Source organism: Xenopus laevis, chromosome 5L, assembly GCF_017654675.1.
Source record: "Xenopus laevis strain J_2021 chromosome 5L, Xenopus_laevis_v10.1, whole genome shotgun sequence".
NCBI lineage: Eukaryota > Metazoa > Chordata > Amphibia > Anura > Pipidae > Xenopus > Xenopus laevis.
The window spans coordinates 166,102,417-166,124,516 of NC_054379.1; the positions used below are offsets into that span (position 1 = coordinate 166,102,417).

The 22,100-nt window shown below is 39.3% G+C and overlaps 1 protein-coding gene across 1 annotated transcript in view; it reads left to right on the forward strand.

The window, feature by feature from the left end:
• The window catches only part of rab10.L (RAB10, member RAS oncogene family L homeolog), a 54,336-nt gene that overhangs the window by 26,489 nt on the left and 5,747 nt on the right, over nucleotides 1-22,100 (forward strand). The window contains 2 exon segments of the mRNA NM_001089799.1: nucleotides 1,849-1,909; nucleotides 16,300-16,438. Coding sequence (NP_001083268.1) covers nucleotides 1,849-1,909; nucleotides 16,300-16,438 — 200 coding nt within the window.

Below are 22,100 nucleotides of genomic sequence, written 5' to 3' on the forward strand. Positions count from 1 at the left end.
CAGATGAATGACTGTCTGTAGCTGTAACAGCAACCTAAAGTTCTTCTGAAGGCTTGTCTCTAAATACAATACAACTGAAACCTTAAAGAGATACTGACATCAGAAAATAACCGTTTTATTATCTATCATCTTTTCATTGTCTTTCAATGCTATTTATAATTTTGCCATAAAAGTATTTGCCTGATGCTTTTACATTACCTTTCTTACTACCCTGTTCCTGTATGAGGGGGCTGCCATATTTGTGCAACAGGAGTCCGTTAGTATTAGAATCTCTAACTGACAGCCTGAGATGGGACAGTCAGGTTGGCAAAACAGTCAGGTTTAGGAACTTCAACTAACAATTACTTACATAAACAGAACTATCAGCGGAAAATTATCAACATGACCTACAGGTAACTTTTCATGTAGATCAATATTCCAAAAAGACTATTTTTAGTGTCCGTATCACTTTAAAAGGATTCTGTTATGATTTTTATGTCTTTTTTTTTTTTTTTCTAAATGACAGTTTACACTGCAAATAATTCACTGTACAATATAAAATGTCATTCCTGAACCAGCAAGTGTATTTAGTTGTAATATTGGTGTGTAGGTGCATCTCAGCTCATTTTGCCTGGTCATGTGATTTCAGAAAGAGCCCGCACTTTAGGATGGAACTGCTTTCTGGCAGGCTGTTGTTTCTCCTACTCAATGTGAATGTGTCTTAGTGGGACCTGGATTTTAATATTGAGTGCTGTTCTTAGATCTACCAGGCATCTGTTATCTTGTGTTAGGGAGCTGCTATCTGGTTACATTCCCGTTGTTCTTTTGTTTGGCTGCTGGGGGGAAAGGGAGGGGGTGATATCACTCCAACTTGCAGTACAGCAGTAAAGTGACTGAAGTTTATCAGAGCACAAGTCACATGACTTGGGACTTCTGGGAAACTGACAATATGTCTAGCCCAATATCGGATTTTAAAATTAAATATAAATCTGTTTGCTCATTTGAGAAATGGATTTCAGTGCAGAATTCTGCTGGAGCAGCACTATTAACTGATGAGTTTTGGAAAAAAAACTTGATAGTATCCCTTTACAGGTATAGGATCTGTTATACAGAAAGCTCCGAATTACTGAAAGGCCATCTGCCATAGACTCCATTTTATCCAAATAATTCAAATGTTTTTAAATAATTTCCTTTTTTTCTGTGTAATAATAAAACAGTAGCTTGTACTTGATCCCAACTAAGATATAATTAATCCTTATTGGAAGCAAAACCAGCCCATTGGGTTTTACGGAAAGATCTGTTATCCGGAAAGCCCCACGTCCCGGCTGTGTATAGAGTCCCATTACTGCGGTGCCTGAAGCTGAGCTGCTGCACAATGTTTGGCTCTCCTCCCAAATACTTCTATGTAGTAAGTTTGGAACTGGAGGCGTTTATTTTCTGCCTTTGTTTATTAAATGAATAGCATTGTGTGAGCAGAGGCAGTGAGTGCTATGAGAATGAGTAATTACAGATAATTATAGCTGGTTTTGGAAACCTGTGCCCATGATTGAGCATCAGTCTCTGTGTCAGGGAAATGTGTGAGAGGAGGAGGAGGGGGTTTGGATTGGTACCACTTGCTCTGTGTCATCCCCTTTATCAAAATGCCCTTCAGTGGGGCCCAGTAAGACTGGATTTAGTAGGTAGGAACACTAGTTGCTCAGCCAGAGGGATTCAGCTTGTCCCCTGACTGTATATTTGACCTTGGAAATCCATTGCTGAACTACAGCTTCCGTCATTGTGTGAGTTCAAATGAACAGGCCCAGTAATATTGCTGTATAGTCCTGTCTCTGCCATACCTCAATTCTAACTATTGGCTTCTTCTTTTTATAGGAATAGACTTCAAGATCAAAACCGTGGAATTGCAAGGGAAAAAGATCAAGTTACAGATATGGTGAGTGACAAGTGAACTTATCCTGTGTATGTAAATCATGTCCCACTCGGGGTATCGTTTTGCTTTATCTTCCCAAGGTCCCTTGTACCATTTGAACATGTTAATACCCAACATGATGTTTGTTTTTTTTCCGTGGGTTTCACTCAAAAACTCAATCAATTCGAGCTTTTTACCTACAAAAACTCTATCAATTAGAGTTTTTGGCTTGTTAGCCCAAAATGACTGCCAATATAAATCCTTAAAGGGATACCGTCATGGGGAAAAAAAACATTTTTTCAAAATGAATCCGTTAATTGTGCTGCTCCAGCAGAATTCTGCACTGAAATTCATTTCTCAAAAGAGCAAACAGATTTTTTTATATTCAATTTTGAAATCTGACATGTAGCTAGACATTTTGTCAATTTCCCAGCTGCCCCAAGTCATGTGACTTTTGCTCTGATGAACTTCAATCACGCTTTACTGCTGTACTGCAAGTTGGAGTTATATCACCCCCTCCCTTTCCCCCCAGCAGCCAAACAAAAGAACAATGGGAAGGTAACCAGATAGCTCCCTAACACAAGATAACAGCTGCCTGGTAGATCTAAGAACAACACTCAATTGTAAAAGCCCATGTCTCACTGAGACACATTCAGTTACATTGAGAAGGAAAAACAGCCGCCTGCCAGAAAGCATTTCTCTCCTAAAGTGCAGGCACAAGTCACATGACCAGGGGCAGCTGGGAAATTGACAATATGTCTAGCCCCATGTCAGATTTCAAAAGTAAATATAAAAAAATCTGTTTGCTCTTTTGAGAAATGGATTTCAGTGCAGAAGTCTGCTGGAGCAGCACTATTAACTGATTCATTTTGAAAAAAAAAAATTTTTCCCATGACAGTATCCCTTTAATAATGGATGAACAATCATGCGGCGCAATTTTCCGACCAGCCTCTAAAACCGTTCATGGGGAGATAAAGTCGCCTGCGATAAATCTTCACTTCAGCAGGCAACTCATCTTCCCGAAATGCCTTCCCACCAGCAACAAAGTGAATCGCTGGCATAAGCATTGCTTCAGTTTTCCGAAGTTTTTTTGTGAGGCGTTTTAAGGAGAGATTAGTCGCCTGCTGTAGAAAAAAATTTATCGCAGGCGACTATTTTTCCTCGTGTGCTGAGGCACATTTATCAAAGGTCGAATTTCGAATTCATGTGTTTTTTTTTTTTTAAACTCCCATGAAATTCGACCAATCAAAATGTATTCAAAAAATCTAATTTGTTCAACTCTGGTGAATATGATTGATCCGAAAACTCGAATCTAATTCGATTCGAATTTTAAAAATTAGTTTTTTCTCCAAAAAAAAAAAACTTGAATGTCCGCAAACAACTCCAAATGGATCCCAGGATGTCTCCCATTTAATTAAACAGCAATTCAACAGGTTCAAATTAAATTTTTTTCTTTTTTTTAGAAAACTCGAATCGAATTCAAATTCCCTAGTCGGATTTCAGTTTTGACCATAAAAAAAATCAAATTCAAAATAGATTTATAAGGGAACATTCCAGAACAGCTCTGCCTGATATTACAGATTCCCTTACTGGACAGGCAAGTTAATGAGACGCCTTTTAGTCTAAACCCCATCTGTCATTTATTGGAACCTTTCTGCCTGTGTTTGTGTTAAATCTAAATCCTGCAAATATTGTGCTGTGTGATATAAACACAACATACCCTGGACTAGTCGTTGTACAGCAGAAATAAATTCATTTGCTTATTTTCACTTTACAGTGACTGCGGCAGGACAATGTAGGGCCACAAGGAAAAGGCTAAGAAATAGCTGGAATATGAGCCGGCTCTATATTATTTATTGAGAAGAAAGGGAAAAAGAAATGACCTTGTAAGTTACACCTTCCCACCCACCCTTGTCCAGAAACCCAGTGGTGTGTGTATACACAGCGAATATAAAACATAAATTTTATTATATACAAATAAAATAAGTAAAGGTCCAGTATGCCACCATTAAAAATACGTTGGGCACAGCAGTCCTCATAACACATGCGTTTAAGACGCCATGTATAGCAGATTATAACAATAATTTTTGCGCAATTATACGCTGATACCAGTACCCAACACGCCACTTTTTTTATTGTGGAATTGTCTGGCATACATATTGCCCCATATATTTAATACCAACCCGCTACCTCTTGGTATCCCGCCTCCCTGTACCTAACGTATTTTTAATGGTGGCATACTGGACCTTAACTTTTATTATATACGAATAAAATAAGTAGGGATGCACCGAATCCACTTTTTTGGATTCGGCCGAACCCTTTGCGAAAGATTCGGCCGAATACCAAATCTGAACCCTAATTTGCATATGCAAATTAGGGATGGGAGGGGGAAAACTTTTTTCACTTCCTTTTTTTGTGACAAAAAGTCACATGATTTCCCTCCCCCCCCCCTAATTTAGATATGCAAATTAGGATCCGGTTTCGGCCAGGCAGAATGATTCAGCCGAATCCTGCTGAAAAAGGCTGAATCCCAAACCGAATCCTGGATTAGGTGCATCCCTAAAAATAAGTAATCTGGACAAGGGTGGATGGGAAGGTGCAACTTACAAGGTCATTTCTTTTCCTCTTCTCCAAAATGATTTCAATTTTGACCTTACACACCGTCCGTTGTTTATCACTAGATGGTAGGTGCTCCCCAACACTACTTACTACTCTATATTATTAGCTTGTGTGTAGTTCTAGAGACGGTATTATTATTGATATTTAGACAGAATGTGAACAAGCTCACACAGCTAGATGGGAGTTGTTTGAAAATGAAGAACACACTGGGCAAACAAGGCCTACAAGGTCAACGTATACACTACTACAGCAGTGGATACGGAATATATTATTGCTGCCTGAAAAACGTCACTCGGGTGGTGTTTCTAGAGACGGTATTATTATTGATATTTAGACAGAATGTGAACAAGCTCACACAGCTAGATGGGAGTTGTTTGAAAATGAAGAACACACTGGGCAAACAAGGCCTACAAGGTCAACGTATACACTACTACAGCAGTGGATACGGAATATATTATTGCTGCATTCAGAATTGTAATATGACTTCATTGTCAGCACTACATCATTCACATGCCGTTAATAGGCATTTATTATAATGATAATAATATTAGAATACTTGCATTTATTCTGTGGATATAGAAGCCGAAGAGCTTGGGGAAAAGAGTGGCATGGAACATTGTACATACTCTATTACGGAAACTCTGTCTTCCCTTTTCTCTATAATAATAAAACAGTAGCTTGTACAGGTATGGGATCCATTATCTGGAAACCCATTATCCAAATTACGGATTAGCCGTCTCCCATAGACTCCATTATAAAGAAATACATTTTTTTAAAAATGATTTCCTTTTCTCTGTAATAATAAAACATTATCTTGTACAGGTATGGGATCCATTATCTTGAAACCCCTTATCCAAATTACGGATTAGCCGTCTCCCATAGACTCCATTATAAAGTAATTTTTTAAAAATTATTTCCTTTTCTCTGTATTAATAAAACAGTTGCTTGTACTTGATCTCAGTTAATCCTGTCTAATGTATCAGCCGTTACCACTGTTTCAGGGAGACAATTCCACATTCCTCCACATCTTCCTCCATTACATTTAAAGTGGATGCAGTTTAATATGCAAGGGGGGGGGGTGTTTCTAAATTAATCTAGGTCCAGTCACTAGTAGAACGTGTTCTGTTTTCCTGCAGTTCTGAGAGTTTTTCCATATCACATACTTGTCTTGCCCTGCCCAACTGTCACATTGCTCCCTAGCCTTGCATTACGTTCCTATGAGTCAACTGTCAGATATCTACTCCACTCTCCTTACCTGCCAGCTAATGAGCTCTCCTAACCTTCACTCTTATCCTGTGCGTATGAATTGTGCCCTTCCTGGTATTGAGAGGGGCGGAAACAAAGTATTTTGTACTCTTGATTGTGGTGCAAAACTTGAAACAGTCATATTATTTTTTTAATGAATCTGTTGGTTAATTTGATTTAACAAATAACCCAGAGTTGAATTCACCTTATTCCATCTCTTCTTCCCAGAACTTGTATAGACCGAGAACTGTAACTCTGTACTTTACTTTCAAGGGAACTACACCCCCTTCCCATTAGTGTTTTAACTGTCAGCCCCAGTGCAATGTCCCTCTGCCTTCTCCCCAACCATATCATGTCCTGCTGTGTTGTACCTTTAAATTTACTTTTAGTATGATGTAGAGAGTAAAATTCTGAGACAATTTGCAATTGGGTTTAATGTTTTATTTGTGGTTTTTGACTTATTTAGCTTTTTTTTCAGCAGCTCTCCAGATTGCAATTTGAGCAATCTTGTTGCTAGGGTCCAAATTACCCTAACAACCATGCACTGATTTGGATTAAGAGACTGGACTATGAATAGGAAAGGTCCTGCGCAGTAAGATGAGTAATAAAAAGTAATAATACATTTGTAGTCTTACAGAGCATTTGTTTTTTAGATGGGGTCAGTGACCCCCATTTGAAAGTTGGAAAGAGTCAGAAGTAGAAGGCAAATTGTTTAAAAACTATAAAAAAATATTTTTTGATGAATTGAAAAGTTGTTTAGAATCAGCCATTCTAACATACTAAGGGGAAAGTTTATTATGTTTCAAATGGTAAATTTGAATTTTCAAAATGTTTTTGGTGTCAAAACAAATTCGAATTTAAAAGCATCAACTCGAATGTGACGTTTATCACACCTCGTCCATGGAAACCGTTTTAATTGGAATATTCCCCATCTAAAACCTCCCGAGTTCATGTAGAAGTCAATTTCAGAGGTCCGTTGAACCATTTGAATATGTTAACTGCCTTCCTGACATTCGAGTTTATTTTTCGGAGGAAAACGCGTTTCGAATTGGATTTTTCCGGGACCAATCGATCGAATATTAGACGTTCAAGTTTTTTTATAAATACAAGTACATACGAATTTATTAGAGTAACAAAAAATTCACATAAATTCAACCGTTGATGAGTAAGCCCCTAAAAGTTAACTTAAAGTCACATGACTGTGGGCAGCTGGGAAACTGTTGGCAAGTGAAGCATTGTGGGTATGTAATAAGCTTAATTAGACATTTCTCCAGGTGTAATGTATATGGGATGGTGGGCAGTTTACAGTCTCCTGTTTAATTTATATAGAGAATTGAGATGTATTAGAGCTCACTCAAATAACTGATTCCAGTATAAACAAAATCTAACAAAATAACTGCCTTTTGCACAAATCCTGCATGTAGAGAGACATGATGTCAGGTGATTTTAATAGAGTGACCTCTAATACATCTTCTAGGCAAAAGGAGCCCCCCTATAAGATATATTGAATCTAACTGTCAATTAATATCTGACACCCAACAAGAAGACAGAATGAAGAGAAACAGATGCTGAGAGAGGGATAGTGAAGATAAACTTGAATATTTCAGAAACAATGCAGAATATTTAATTGATTGTATTTAGAAAGTTTATTTTAGTATTCTGAAGCGAATATAAAATTTTCATTTTCGCAATAGTTCCCCTTTAATAAGACCCTTCTATATAGGGGCCTAACTAGTGCTCTTTCTTAGAATCTCTGTTTTAGGTACATTGGGGCATTGAAGCTGAATTCAATTCAACAACAATATAAAAACAATGTATATTAAAAAACTTGCTACTTTATATCTCACTATTTAAGAGGCGATTATGATGTTACAACTGTTGCAAATATTCAACCGTAACATTTCCTTCCCAGAAACTACAAAACCATTTCTCAATACCAGCCTTTCAACTCATATATATATATATATATATACATACACTCCTGTAACCAGACATGTGCTTTGACCTAGTCCTTCTGTTACCACTAAATCAACCTTTAATCTATAATATCAAATATATATCCCAGTGACATGTGCAAACAGTGACCATTCATCAAATATACTTCATTTCTTCCCCAGCCTTTTCCTTTTCTCACTGCAGAGATTAAATCTCATTAAACCTTTCCTGAAACTCCGCAGCTGCAGATCTGGGCTGTCATTGGCCCCTAGTCTCACTGAGCACCTGCCTTCCCTTGCCATTCCCTTGCCATTCACTTCTGCCATCTTGCTAGTAGATTAAAGGAGAACTAAAGCCTAACTAAAGTAGGTAGAAATGTTGTACATGATGTTTTGTGCTTCTGTACCAGCCCAAGGCAACCACAGCCCTTTAGCAGTAAAGATCTGTGTCTCCAAAGATGCCCCAGTAGCTCCCCATCTTCTTTTCTGCTGATTCACTGCACATGCTCTGTGCTGCTGTCACTTACTGAGCTTAGGGAGCCACTCACAATATACAGTACACATAGAATAGAAATGTCACAATATAAGGCTGATTAGTAATTAATACACATAATTACTACATGGCAGCACAGAAACCAGTGCAATTAGCATCAGAATTGAATAATCAGCAAACCTGTAGCATCAGCTTATATTACAGCCAGGGAAGCTCATTTTCTGCTGGATAATTAGTGACGAGCCCTAAGCTTAGCTTCTCAACAGCCAATCAGAGCCCACTGAGCATGTGAGTGTCACAGACACTTTCCAAGATGGTGACCCCCTGTGACAAGTTTGAAGTCCTGGATCATTGCTGCTATTGACAAGCTGAACCTTCAGTATATAAAATATGCAATGTTTAGCCACATTCATTTTTAGGGGTTAGTTATCCTTTAAAGGGGTGATTCGCCTTTAAGTTAACTTTTAGTATATCATAGAATGGCTGCTTCTAGTGAATTTTTCAATTTTTTTTTTTTTTTATAGTTTCAGAATTATTAGTCTAGATCTTTTGACTCTTTCCAGCTTTCAGATGGAGATCACTTACCCTATTTAAAAAAAACTAATGCGCTGTAAGGCTACAAATGTATTGTTATTGCTACTTTTTATTATTTCTCGATCTATTCAGGCCTCTCCTATTCATATTCCAGTCTCCTATTCAAATCAATGCATGGTTGCTAGGGGAATTTGGACCCTAGCAAACTAAAGAAATGCTGAATAAAAAGCTAAATAACTCAAAACCCACAACTAATAAAAAATGAAAACCAATTGCAAATTGTCTCCGAATTACAATCTCTACATCCTACTAAAATTTAATGTAAAGGTGAACAGCCCCTTTAAAGGTTACGCTTTTGCTGATGTGTCCAATAGTGATGACATGAATCCTAATTCTGTTAGAAAATAAATCTAAATACAGTTTTTTGGTTTTTTAATTCCTTGTCACTGCTCTATAGTGAAAGTAACACCTTTATTATGGAGTGTGGTTTGTAGTATAGGTATATAGGATCTGTTATCCGGAAACCCCTTATCCAGAAATCTCCGAACTAGGGTCATCGCCCATAGACTCTTATAATCAAAATAATTCAGATTTTTAAAAGTGATTTCGTTGTAATAATAAAACAGTAGCTTGTACTAAGATGTATAGGAAGCAGAACCAGCCTATTGAGTTTAATGTTTTCATTGATGTTTTGGTAGACAAGGTGTGGTGATCCGAATTTCGGAAACATCCCTTATCTGGAAAACCCCAGCATTCTGGATAATAAGAGCATAGTCTTGGTGGCAAGGAGTATTACTTGCACTCACTCAGGCCTGACTTGTGTTTTGGAGAAGTGCAAATATTTAATGCGAGTGTTTGTGAAGGGAGTATCTTGTGCGGGAGATTGATTTAGCAACAGCTCATTTGTTTTCGCAAGCACATGTCTCTGACATGTCCATCTATAAGCAGCCAATCCGTTTTATATGTCGCCATCGCGTTCCACCCAGGAACATGCTATTCTCTCTCTCTAATCACGGAAACTCCTTCCAGAATTCATCTTAAAGGGATACTGTCATGGGGAAAAAAAAATTTTCAATATGAATCAGTTAATAGTGCTGCTCCAGCAGAATTCTGCACTGAAATCCATTTCTCAAAAGAGCAAACAGATTTTTTTTATATTCAAATTTAAAATCTGACATGGGGCTAGACATTTTGTCAATTTCCCAGCTGCCCCTGGTCATGTGATATGTGCCTGCACTTCAGGAGAGAAATGCTTTCTGGCAGGCTGCTGTTTTTCCTTCTCAATGTAATTGAATGTGTCTCAGTGAGACATGGGTTTTTACTATTGAGTGTTGTTCTTAGATCTACCAGGCAGCTGTTATCTTGTGTTAGGGAGCTGCTATCTGGTTACCTTCCCATTGTTCTGTTGTTTGGCTGCTGGGGGGGAAAGGGAGGGAGTGATATCACTCCAACTTGCAGTACAGCAGTAAAGAGTGATAGAAGTTTATCAGAGCAAAAGTCACATGACTTGGGGCAGATGGGAAATTGACAATATGTCTAGCCCCATGTCAGATTTCAAAATTGAATATAAAAAAATCTGTTTGCTCTTTTGAGAAATGGATTTCAGTGCAGAATTCTGCTGGAGCAGCACTATTAACTGATTCATTTTGAAAAAAAACGTTTTCCAATGACAGTATCCCTTTAAGCTCTATGTCACAGGCAACTTATCGGCTCTACATCTGTCCTTGTATTACACCATCTCAAGAGACATCCTCATCAACTGCTGGGGTTTTCCATGTACTGGTATGGGACCCTTTAGCCAGAATGCTCTGGACCTGGGCTTTTCCAGATAAATGATCTTTCCATAATTTGGATCTTCATACCTTAAGGAGCACGTTTACTTTTGGTCGAATATCGAGGGTTAATTAACCCTCTATTTTTTTGACCCTCGAAGTTAAATCCTTCGACTTCGAAATATCGAAGTCGAAGTATTTAGCGCAATTCCTTCGATCGAGCATTTAAATCCTTCGAATCGAAGGATTTTAATCCATTGATAAAACGATTTTCCTTCAATCCCAAATTGCCTAGAAAGCCTATGGGGACCTTTCCCATAGGCTAACATTGATGTTCGGTAAGTTTTATGTGGCGAAGTAGGTTGTCGAAGTTTTTCTTAGAGACAGTACTTCGACTATCGAATCGTTGAATAGTTGAATGATTTTTAGTTCGAATCATTTGATTAGATCAGGGATCCCCAACCTTTTGAACCCGTGAGCAACATTCAGAAGTAAAAGGAGTTGGGGAGCAACACTAGCATGAAATATGTTCTTGGGGTGCCAAATTAGTGCTGTGATTGGCTATTTGGTAGCCCCTATGTGGATTGTGAACCTACATTAAGTCTCTGTTGTGCAGTGCACCTGGTTTTTATGCAGCCAAAACCTGCCTCCAATCCATAAATTAAAAAATTAACACCTGCTTTGAGGCCACTGGGAGCAACATCCAAGGGGTTGGAGAGCAACATGTTACTCACGAGCTACTGGTTGGGGATCACTGGATTAGATGGTCGAAGTAGCCAAAAAAATACTTCAAAATTCGGAAGTATTTTTCCTTCTAATCCTTAACTCGAGCTAAGTAAATGTGCCCCTAAGTCTACTAGAAAATCATATAAACATTAAATAAACCCAATAGGCTGGTTTTGCCTCCAATAAGGATTAATTATATCTTAGTTGGGATCAAGTACAAGTTACGGTTTTATTACTACACAGAAAAAGGAAATCCTATTTTAAAATTTTAATCATTTGATTATAATGGAGTCTATGGGAGACGGCCTTTCTGTAATTCAGAACTTTCTGGATAACGGGTATCCAGATAACGGAACCCATACCTCTAATTTGTATCCATCAAATATTAGCCGGTAAACCCCAGGCACTAAGCATTCCAGGTAATGTATCCTTTATCAGTATAGGTATGGGACCTGTTATCCAGAATGTTCAGGACCTGGTGCTTTCTGGATAATGGGTCTTTCCATAATTTGGATCTTCATACCTTAAGTCTACTAGAAAATCATATAAAAATTATATAAACCCAATAGGCTGATTTTGCTTCCAATAAGGATTAATTATATCTCAGTTGGGATCAAGTACAAGCAACTGTTTTATTATTACACAGAAAAGCAGGAAATTGTTTTTAAAAATCTGCATTATTTGGATAAAATGCAGTCTGTGGGAAACGGCCTTTCCATGTATCTGAGCGGGTTTCTGAATAACGGATCCCTTACCTGTCACTGGTGATCTGTTCATCATTATCAAGCCACCCAGTGTGCCTGACGTGCTTCTTTAAAGAGGTTGGTTCACCTTTAAGTTTACTTGTTATAGAATGGCTAATTCTTAGCAACTTTTCAATTGGTCTTCATTTTTTGATTTATTTGCTTTTTTTCCTCTGACTCTTTCCAGTGGGGGTCACGGACTCCATCTAAAAAAACAAATGCTCTGTAAGGCTACAAATGTTACTTTTTTTCACTTTTTATTCATTTTCCAGTGTCTTATTCAAACCAGAGCATGGTTGCTAGGGTAATTTGGACCCTAGCAACCAGAAGGCTGGAGAGCTGCTGAATAAAAAGCGAAATAACTCAAAAACCACAAATAATAAAAAATGAAAGCCAATTGCAAATTGTCTCAGAATATCCCTCTCTGCATCATATTAAAACTTAATTTAAAGGTGAATGCGCATTTTTTATATGGGATGCCTAATCTGCCTGAAACCTTGTGTTTTTCTCAGAGACATAAACTATAGGCAAGGGAATTATTACCTGCTTCTTCTATAGGGGGTCACTCAGAATGTGATCCTCCTGTGCAAGTCAGAGTGATTATTTACCAAGGGTTGGTACGTGTCTCATAATACAAAGGAGCCTTAATTATACTGTAAGCTTTCAGTCCTTCTAGGAAGAGATCGTTTTATTTATTGCTTTCCTGGGGTTTAAACAGCTACAACCCATTTGTTTCTGCCGCCCCTAATTGTATTCCCTTGTTGCTTCTCTGCTAATTGAGGAGCAACCACAGCCCTGCCCAATTCCTTCTTACACATAATCCGTCTAGAAGTGAAAATATAAATGACACTACATGGTGAATCTCTAGTTCAGCTGCATGGATCTCTGCCTGCCTGTTTCTATATTAACCTGTGCAGCAAGTACTGACTCCCACAGTAAATTCACTAGATTCTTGGAGTAGTAGTGAAGGCTTGAGCAGCGTTTCAGGCTTCAGTTGTATATTTTCCAAAATAGAACCAGTCAGTTTATATCTAAATGGAGTAATGTTCTGTATTCACAATAAAAGCCATGCCCTATAAATGCAAGTAACCCCATATAGCAGCTTTTTCCGTCATATTGAGACTTGTTAGAAAATACGGCTGTTGGCGAGAGCTTGTGTTCTGCACAGAAGGTTAAAGGAGAAGGAAAGCTACCGGAGTAGTTTATTGCCAATAGATTATCCACAATAGCGCAAGGTATAACACTATATTTATTATTTATAATGCTTTACCATACCCGGGTAAACAGCTCTAGAAGCTCTCTGTTTGTTTAGGATAGCAGCTGCCATATTAGCTTGTTGTGACATCACTTCCTGCCTAAATATCTCCCTGCTCACTCATAGCTCTGGGCTCAGATTACAGCAGAGAAGGGGGGGGGGGTGGGAGAGAGGAGTAAACTGAGCATGCTCAAGCCCTAGCCCTGGAGATTTAAGCTGAAAACAGTTAGTCTGATACAGAAGCCCATGAGTACACAATAGAAGGAAAGAAATGTGCTGTTTGACAGAGGACTCAGAGCAGCATTACTTTGAGGGGTTACTGGTGTATTTATATAGACCTTTCTGATAAATCGGCTTACTTACTTTTAGCCTTTCCTTCTCCTTTATGCACAGCTTAGTGTGGCACACATGATTGCTCAGTCACAATGTAAAGGGGTCCTTTACCCACAAAAAAAGAAATTTCTAATCAACTTTCCGGTGTGGATTAATTACACATTTCCAATGGTTTTAATGTTGGATACATGTAATTGCTGTAGAAATAAGTAGCATCTGCTGCATTGATTCAGTAGTCATAGCCAAGATACTGCTTTCAGTAGAAATGACAGTTGCACACAATGTTAAAGCTGTTTAAAATGGTTAAAAGGGATGAATTAGTCTTCATTTTGTATTTTTTTTGCCACCTTTTGACTTTCCAGCTTTCAAATGGGGGGAGGGGGGTCACTGAAAAAAACAAATGCTCTTTTATCCTAATCTTTCTATTTAGGCCTCTCCTATTCATATTCCAGTATCTTATTCAAATTAGTGCATGGTTACTAGGGGAATTTGGACCCTTTAACTGGCAGTCTCTGGAACAGGACAAATAAAAAACGAATGAAAGGTAGCGATAACAATACATTTGTAGCCTTACAGAGCATTTGTTTTTTTAGATGGGATCAGTGGGCCATACGCTAGCAGATTTAAGATGCCAGTTCAGCCCCTTCCTAGTCATGGGCTTTTCTGTTGGTGTATGGGGCACTGTGACAGACACATCTGGACAGTTTCATTTTGCTGTTTGATCAAGAGTCACATCTTCTCCTCGATGTAGTCCTTGTCCCGGCTGCCTGCTTACTGGCAATTATTATTGGTGGCCCAATCTTAAGGAGTCAAGGACTGGAGCGCAGAGATTAACAGACGTATATTGTTTTAAAGGGGAAGGAAACTTGTTACTTACCCTTCTGCGCAGGTCCAGTCCAGGGAGTTCACCGACGACATCTTCTTCCACGCGATCTTCTTCCTCCTCCTGTGAACGGCGTTTTGGCGCATGCGCAGTAGGATCATTTCGCCGGTACGGATCCACTGCGCATGCGCCAAAAGTCACGCGCATGCCAGTAGTTCGTACTGGCGAAATGATCCTACTGCGCATGCGCCGTTCAAAGCAGGAAGAAGATCGCGTGGAAGAAGATGTCGTCGGTGAACTCCCTGGACTGGACCTGCGCAGAAGGGTAAGTAACAAGTTAGGGGCATTTGCCCAGTGGGACGGGTAGGCCAGGAGGGAGGGTGGGCAACAAACGGGAGGGGGGTGGGGGGTTTGCGCCGACTAGGTTTCCTTCCCCTTTAAAGCCATAGTACATGTGTAGTGAATGCATTTTCTTGTTCTTTTCACTGCACATAGTTCTGTTCCAGTCAGACCCCTGTGATATTGTACGATTAAGTCAGTATTTGTCATCAGTAAGTGTGCCCTTTGGTTGTGCCCCTTGGGCTGCCAGTTGTGGGAAGGCACGTAAAACCCGCAGGAAACTGTCACGTGGGCTGGTTGGACTGGTGACACTGATGAATGTCTGTAGGCCACTAAATTGCCTTCCCCTTTGAGCCCCAATTTCTCAGATTTTGACTTTGTTCAGAGTATCTGCCGCCATTTTTTTTGCTTGTCGGACCTTGTATTTAATGATGACTGCATTGTAGGCTTTGTTTCCTGGAGGGAATGACGTTTTGGCCACCCCACTTTTGTTAAGGCCACTTCTGATGTGTTATTCAAACTCTAGGCGGGTTTACAGGAGGTCCCAGTTGTTGTTCTGAATGGATATCAGTTCTGGACAATTACCCAGTCATGTCTGGAAGTAATCTTGATGTAACTGTCATCTGTGCCTATCTGTCATCTGTACGGGCCACTGAGTTTCCTGTGCTTCACTTTGCTGCTCTGTTTGTGGTTCTACAAGAGAACTTGGACATTTCTACTCACCTAACTCTTTAATGATACAGGGTCACCCCCGTGTGCCTAAACTCACTATTCCCATGGTGTAAAATATGCAACTTAAACCACTACATGTACCGCAAACTCCTTTATTGTAGTGTGGCCCATTTCATACATCTCACTGTATTACGTCACTGTGACCATATAAAGGCACAAGGCTGCAGGCTGAGTTATACAGGGAACTCTGATTATCACTCATGTATTATAAGGGATAATGTACCCCCTACTGTAAATGATAAGGATATTAGCAGTCACCGAGGACTATAAATAAATGCAAGGTACAAGCTTAGTGTTTGTGTTTGTGTGTGTATATATATATATATATATATATATATATATATATATATATATATATATATATATATATATATATATATATATATATATATATATATATATATAAATAATATAATATATCGGGGAACTGTAAAGTTGTTATAATACCAATATTTAATTGACATCACAAAGCGCTGATTATAACCAATAACATCTCTAGCCACAGTTTAGAGTAGCGTTGGCTGCTGCCAGGAGGTTTTGGCACAAGAGTATCTTGGAAATTAGCAATACTAATAATGTGTTCCAGGTTTTCACAAGGACATGTCAGTATCACTTTGAAACCTGCCCGGCACATTTCATGTTAAAGACCATTCTTCTCTCTGCCCCCCAGTAATGGCTATTGTAATACGACTTGCAGATCAGTTCTGTTAATTGTATATGTGGCACTTAAATGCTTAATGGGACCACTCTTTTTGTGCTCTTGTTTCAGAGTTAAATTCATCTGCAGTTTTCCTTTCAATGTTGTTAAAAAAAGCATTTAATTGTCCCTTTAACTGTGCTCATCATTTCTCCCTTTCTCTCTCCAGGGACACCGCAGGCCAGGAACGGTTCCACACCATCACAACCTCTTACTACAGGGGAGCCATGGGAATTATGCTTGTGTATGACATCACCAATGCCAAAAGCTTTGAGAACATCAGCAAGTGGCTCAGAAACATAGATGAGGTAAGACTGGGCCACAGGTTCTCTGCTAATTGTGCCCCTTGTTGTGCCCAACACACACACAGGGAACCCTTCTGTCTTCTACTGCACATACTCAAATAAAAAAACAAACAATTTTGTTTTCTATGTGATCTTTTCAATACACATTAATTTGAACTACATGTTTTGTTGGTTTATGTAATCTGCTATTTGGGATTCAGCCGAATCCTTCATTAAAGATTTGCCCGAATACCGAACTGAATCGGAATCCTAATTTTGGGAAGGAAAATTTGAATTTTTTTTTTTTTTTTTACTAGATAGCGAAAAACATCCATATATAGACTAGAAAGTGTCTCATGTAGCGAGTGGCCTAAATATTGGGCATTGGAATTGTCTCCTAGCTTGAACTGACCGTTAATGAACTGTGCCAAAGTGGCACCTCTTCTGATAAACTGCCACTTGAACAGGATCATTGGTACTGCCACAGCACTTGTACAAATCTTCTTCTTCTTTATCAGCAATGCATCCATAATTAGTTATTAGATGTTTTCTATGAATTAGGCATCCAGCGGAAGGGAGGTGGTATCACAGTAAAAAATTACTGAAGTTTATCAGAGCACAAGTCACATGCCCGAGGGCACCTGGGAAACTCAGAATATGTATAGCCCCATGTCAGATTTAAAAAGTAAATATAAAAAAATCTATTTGCTATTTCAAAAAACTGATTTCAGTGCAGAAGTCTGCTGGAGCAGCACTATTAACTGATGCATTTTGGAAAAAACATGTACTATGACAGTATCAAGTGCAGTGAGTTCATAAAGTGCCACCTGTACATGTATTCACACATTGGGCCATTCAAAGCACTTTATCCGAGCAATTTCCAGCTCAGAGACTGGTTGTCAAAAAAGTTTACCCACCGCATGTCATTACTATATGATCCCTTTTCACCTCTGCGCCTGTTATTATGTGTCCTGCTTGTATTCGCCCCATTGCTGGGTCATGTCACCTTGTGCAGTCCTTACAATATATATTTTCCTGATTGAAGGGCAGATATGTGACTGTGTATGTATGTGGCTAACTATAGCTGGATCTACATACAGCCAGGCAAGTGTTGGTGGCTCTTTTGTACTTAGTGTTGCAGCCAATTATACGGACTGGGTGGTCCTTGCCTTAGTATCCCCCCCCCCCCCAGTGTCACCCACCATTCATATGTAGTTTGGGGAAGGAAAAAAAGCTGTATCTGTCCCGAATTCAACAGAATATGTATTTCCTGCAGAGAGAGAGAGAGATATAGATAGATAGAGAGATAGATAGATAGAGATATATATATATATATATACCATATATACTTGAGTATAAGCCGTCCCGAGTATAAGCCGAGGTACCTAATTTTACCTCCAAAAACTGGGAAAGCTTATTGACTCGAGTATAAGCCGAGGGTGAGAAATGCAGCAGCTTCTGGTAAGTTTCAATCAAAAAATTGAGGGTTTCTGCTCCCATTGGAGGTGCCGGCGTCTCGTTTTTGGAATTCGTGGACACCGGCGACTATTCGTGGACGCCGGCGACTATTCGTGGACGCCGGCGACTATTCGTGGACGCCGGCGACTATTCGTGGACGCCGGCGACTATTCGTGGACGCCGGCGACTATTCGTGGACGCCGGCGACTATTCGTGGACGCCGGCGACTATTCGTGGACGCCGGCGACTATTCGTGGACGCCGGCGACTATTCGTGGACGCCGGCGACTATTCGTGGACGCCGGCGACTATCGTGGACGCCGGCGACTATTCGTGGACGCCGGCGACTATTCGTGGACGCCGGCGACTATTCGTGGACGCCGGCGACTATTCGTGGACGCCGGCGACTATTCGTGGACGCCGGCGACCGTTTTTGAGAGAGAGAGAGAGAGAGAGAGAGAGAGAGAGATTGAGAGAGAGAGATTGAGAGAGATTGATTTCTGGGATCAATTTACTGTTTGGGGTTAGTGTTTAGTGGCTTTAGACAGGCTGTGTGACTTTTTCATAGAAACTGAAAAGTGTCAGCAGTGAAAATTATTATTCTCTTGTTTATTTTTGGTGCCCACTATGCCACCTGCTTTGGTAATACTATACATATTGGGCAGCAGACTGTTATAAAGACCTTGCATTCATGTCAGACAATGTACAGTAAATTCTGGTGTATTGTAAAAATTCTAGATTAAAGGCCAAGGAAACCCTGAAACTAAATACTGTTCACCTTAAAGGTCATATTAAAAAGAAAGCGTAGGATTGACCTGGGTCCATGCATTCTCCACTGCCCATTTTCTACAGCCGATTGTACATTCCTGCTGTGTATAAAATACAGCGTTTATATTGTAGGCTTTAGTTCTCCTTTAATGAAGGGCCATACTGATATAGAACATGACTGTATTGCCCAATCCATGGCAGGTGAATAATACATAATGTTATTTCTGCTGGAAAGGTTTCTCTCCCGTGTCTCTTGACCTTTATGTGTTTCAGTTGGCTGATTGCTTCTTCTCTCCACTACTGAATCTTATATAAACCTAATGCACATTTTATTTTGCTCTTACCATTTCCAGTTATATATCTATAAATGTGTTCCATTACTGCAAGTCAGGAATTGCTGGTTCCTGTATGTACTGCCTCTGAATATTATACATTTCATTTTCACTCACCTTTTGTTTTACCTGTACATCTGAGCTGTGGGGAGGGGCCCATTGGCTGTATATACAGTGCTGTTACCCGCCATGTTACTGTAGTGAGGTCTATAGCGAGGTATATAGGGAGGTAAATAGTGGTATATAGTGAGGTATATAGGGAGGTAAATAGTGAGTTATATAGAGGTATATAGCGAGGTATATAGATGTATATAGCGAGGTCTATAGCGGTATATAGCGAGGTATATAGGGAGGTATGCCCTATAGCTATTGTCTCTGATGTAGAACTGGAGAGAAGGAGCAGCCTCTGAATACACTGAGCTACAACCTCATAGTGTGCAGTCTGCTGCTAACATTTTAAATGGGTTGTTCACCTTTAAGATAACTGTTACATGATGTAGAGAGTGACATTCGGAGACTATTTGCTATTTCTTTTCATTTTTTATTATTGTGTTTTGTGTCCTCACTGTGATGAACCCCCTACTCTGTTCCTTTAAATGAAACTTCTTTTCCTCTAGTCTGAAGGGGAGGCCTCTGGTACGTGATTCTCTTTATGGGTAAAAAGGTCCCCTGCTATTTGTCTATAATGTCCTCTAATGTACTTGTAAAGTCTAATCATGTCCCCTCACAAGCGCCTTTTTTCCAGAGAAAACAACCCCAACCTTGTCAGTCTCCCCTCATAATTTAACTCTTCCCTCCCTCTAACCAGTTTAGTTGCACTTAGTCTCTGCACTCTCTCCAGCTCATTTATATCCCTCTTAAGGACTGGAGTCCAAAACTGCCCCCATACTCCAGATGAGGCCTCACCAGGGACCTATAAAGAGACACAATTATGTTTTCATCCCTTGAGTTAATGCCCTTTTTTATACAAGACAGAATTTTATTTGCTTTAGTAGCCACAGAATGACACTGCCCAGAATTAGACAACGTGTTATCTACAAAGACCCCAAGATCCTTCTCATTTAAGGAAACTCCCAACACACTGCCATTTAGTGTATAACTTGCATTTATATTATTTTTGCCAAAGTGCATAACCTGCATTTATCAACATTGAACCTCATTTTCCAGTTTGCTGCCCAGTTTTCCAGTTTAGACAAATCACTTTGCAAAGTGGCAGCATCCTGCATGGAACCTATAGTTCTGCACAATTTAGTCTCATCTGCACAAATAGAAACAGTACTTTCAATGGCCACCTCCAGGTCATTAATAAACAAGTTGAAAAGCAAGGGACCTAGTACAGAGCCCTGCGGTACTCCACTAACAACACTGGTCCAATTAGAAAATGTTCCATTTAGCACCACTCTTTGTAGTCTATCTTTTAGCCAGTTCTCTATCCAGGTACAAATACTATGTTCCAGGCCAACATTCCTTCATTTAACCAGTAACATTCTGTGTGACACTGTATCAAATGCTTGGTAAATTTGCTTGGGACAGTTCATTGGCCACAATAAAGGGATTCCTGTGTTTGCCACAGACATATTTTGGGTTTTCTTAGCCCCTATGTCTAAAACAAAGATCCCGCTTGTTATGGGAAGTGCAACTCCTGTCTGTGCACAAACACGTGGCTGGATCCACTCCCTGCTGAGGATTTGAAACCTGCCACAAATGAAAGAGGAACTTTTTTTTTTTTTTTTTATATATATATATATTTATATATATATATATTATTTATTTATGAAATGTGCTGCACATCTCTCCTCCGCCGCTGTTATCCCACTCCTTCCACAGTTTCCTATTGTAACTGTCTGGGCTTGCTGAAAATCTTCTGCATCTTTAATAGGGATGCACTGAATCCACATTTTGTTTAACATTCCGCTGAATACAAATCTGAAATGTAATGTTACATGTGCATATTGCAATATCCTTTAAGGAGAACTAAAGCCTAACTAAAGAAGTAGGTAGAAATGTTGTACATGATGTTTTGTGCTTCTGTACCAGCCCAAGGCAACCACAGCCCTTTAGCAGTAAAGATCTGTTTCTCCAAAGATGCCCCAGTAGCTCCCCATCTTCTTTTCTGCTGATTCACTGCACATGCTCTGTGCTGCTGTCACTTACTGAGCTTAGGGAGCCACTCACAATATACAGTACACATAGAATAGAAATGTCACAATATAAGGCTGATTAGTAATTAATACAGATAATTACTACATGGCAGCACAGAAACCAGTGCAATTAGCATCAGAATTTAATAATCAGCAAACCTGTAGCATCATCTTATATTACAGCCAGGGAAGCTCATTTTCTGCTGGATAATTAGTGACGAGCCCTAAGCTTAGCTTCTCAACAGCCAATCAGAGCCCACTGAGCATGTGAGTGTCACAGACACTTTCCAAGATGGTGACCCCCTGTGACAAGTTTGAAGTCCTGGATCATTGCTGCTATTGACAAGCTCAAACTTTAGCCTCGTGCAATACGTCCAGTGAAAAATATGGCATTTTTAGCCACATTAATTTTTAGTTTTTTAAAGCCAAAATTAAGCATATCCTTAAAGAAACACTGACACCAGAAATTAAAATCTTTTTTTAAATCTATCATAATTTTCCTTTTGAAAGCAACTTATAACTTTGCCCTAAAGTATTGGCCGGATGCTTTTACATTACCCGTCTGATGCCCCGTGTTCCTGTATGAGGGGGCTGCTGCCATATTTCTGCATTAGAAACTCTAAACTGTCAGGCTGAATTGGGACAGGTTGGCAAAACTGTCAGGTTTAGGAACTTTAAACAACAATAACTTACATAAACAGACCTCTCAGCAAAAAATTATCAACATGACCTATAGGTAACTTTTAATGTTCATTAATTTTTTAAAAAGTAGTTTTTTAGTGTCAGTATCACTTTAAATGGGTTGTTCACCTTTGCGTTGACTGTCAGTAGGATGTAGAGAGGGATATTTTGAGACAATTTGCAATTGGTTTTTATTTTTTATTATTTGTGGTTTTTGAGTTATTTAGACTTTTATTCAGCAGCTCTCCAGTTTCATTTCAGTAATTTGGTTTGTAGGGGTTCAAATTCCCCCTAGCAACCATTCATT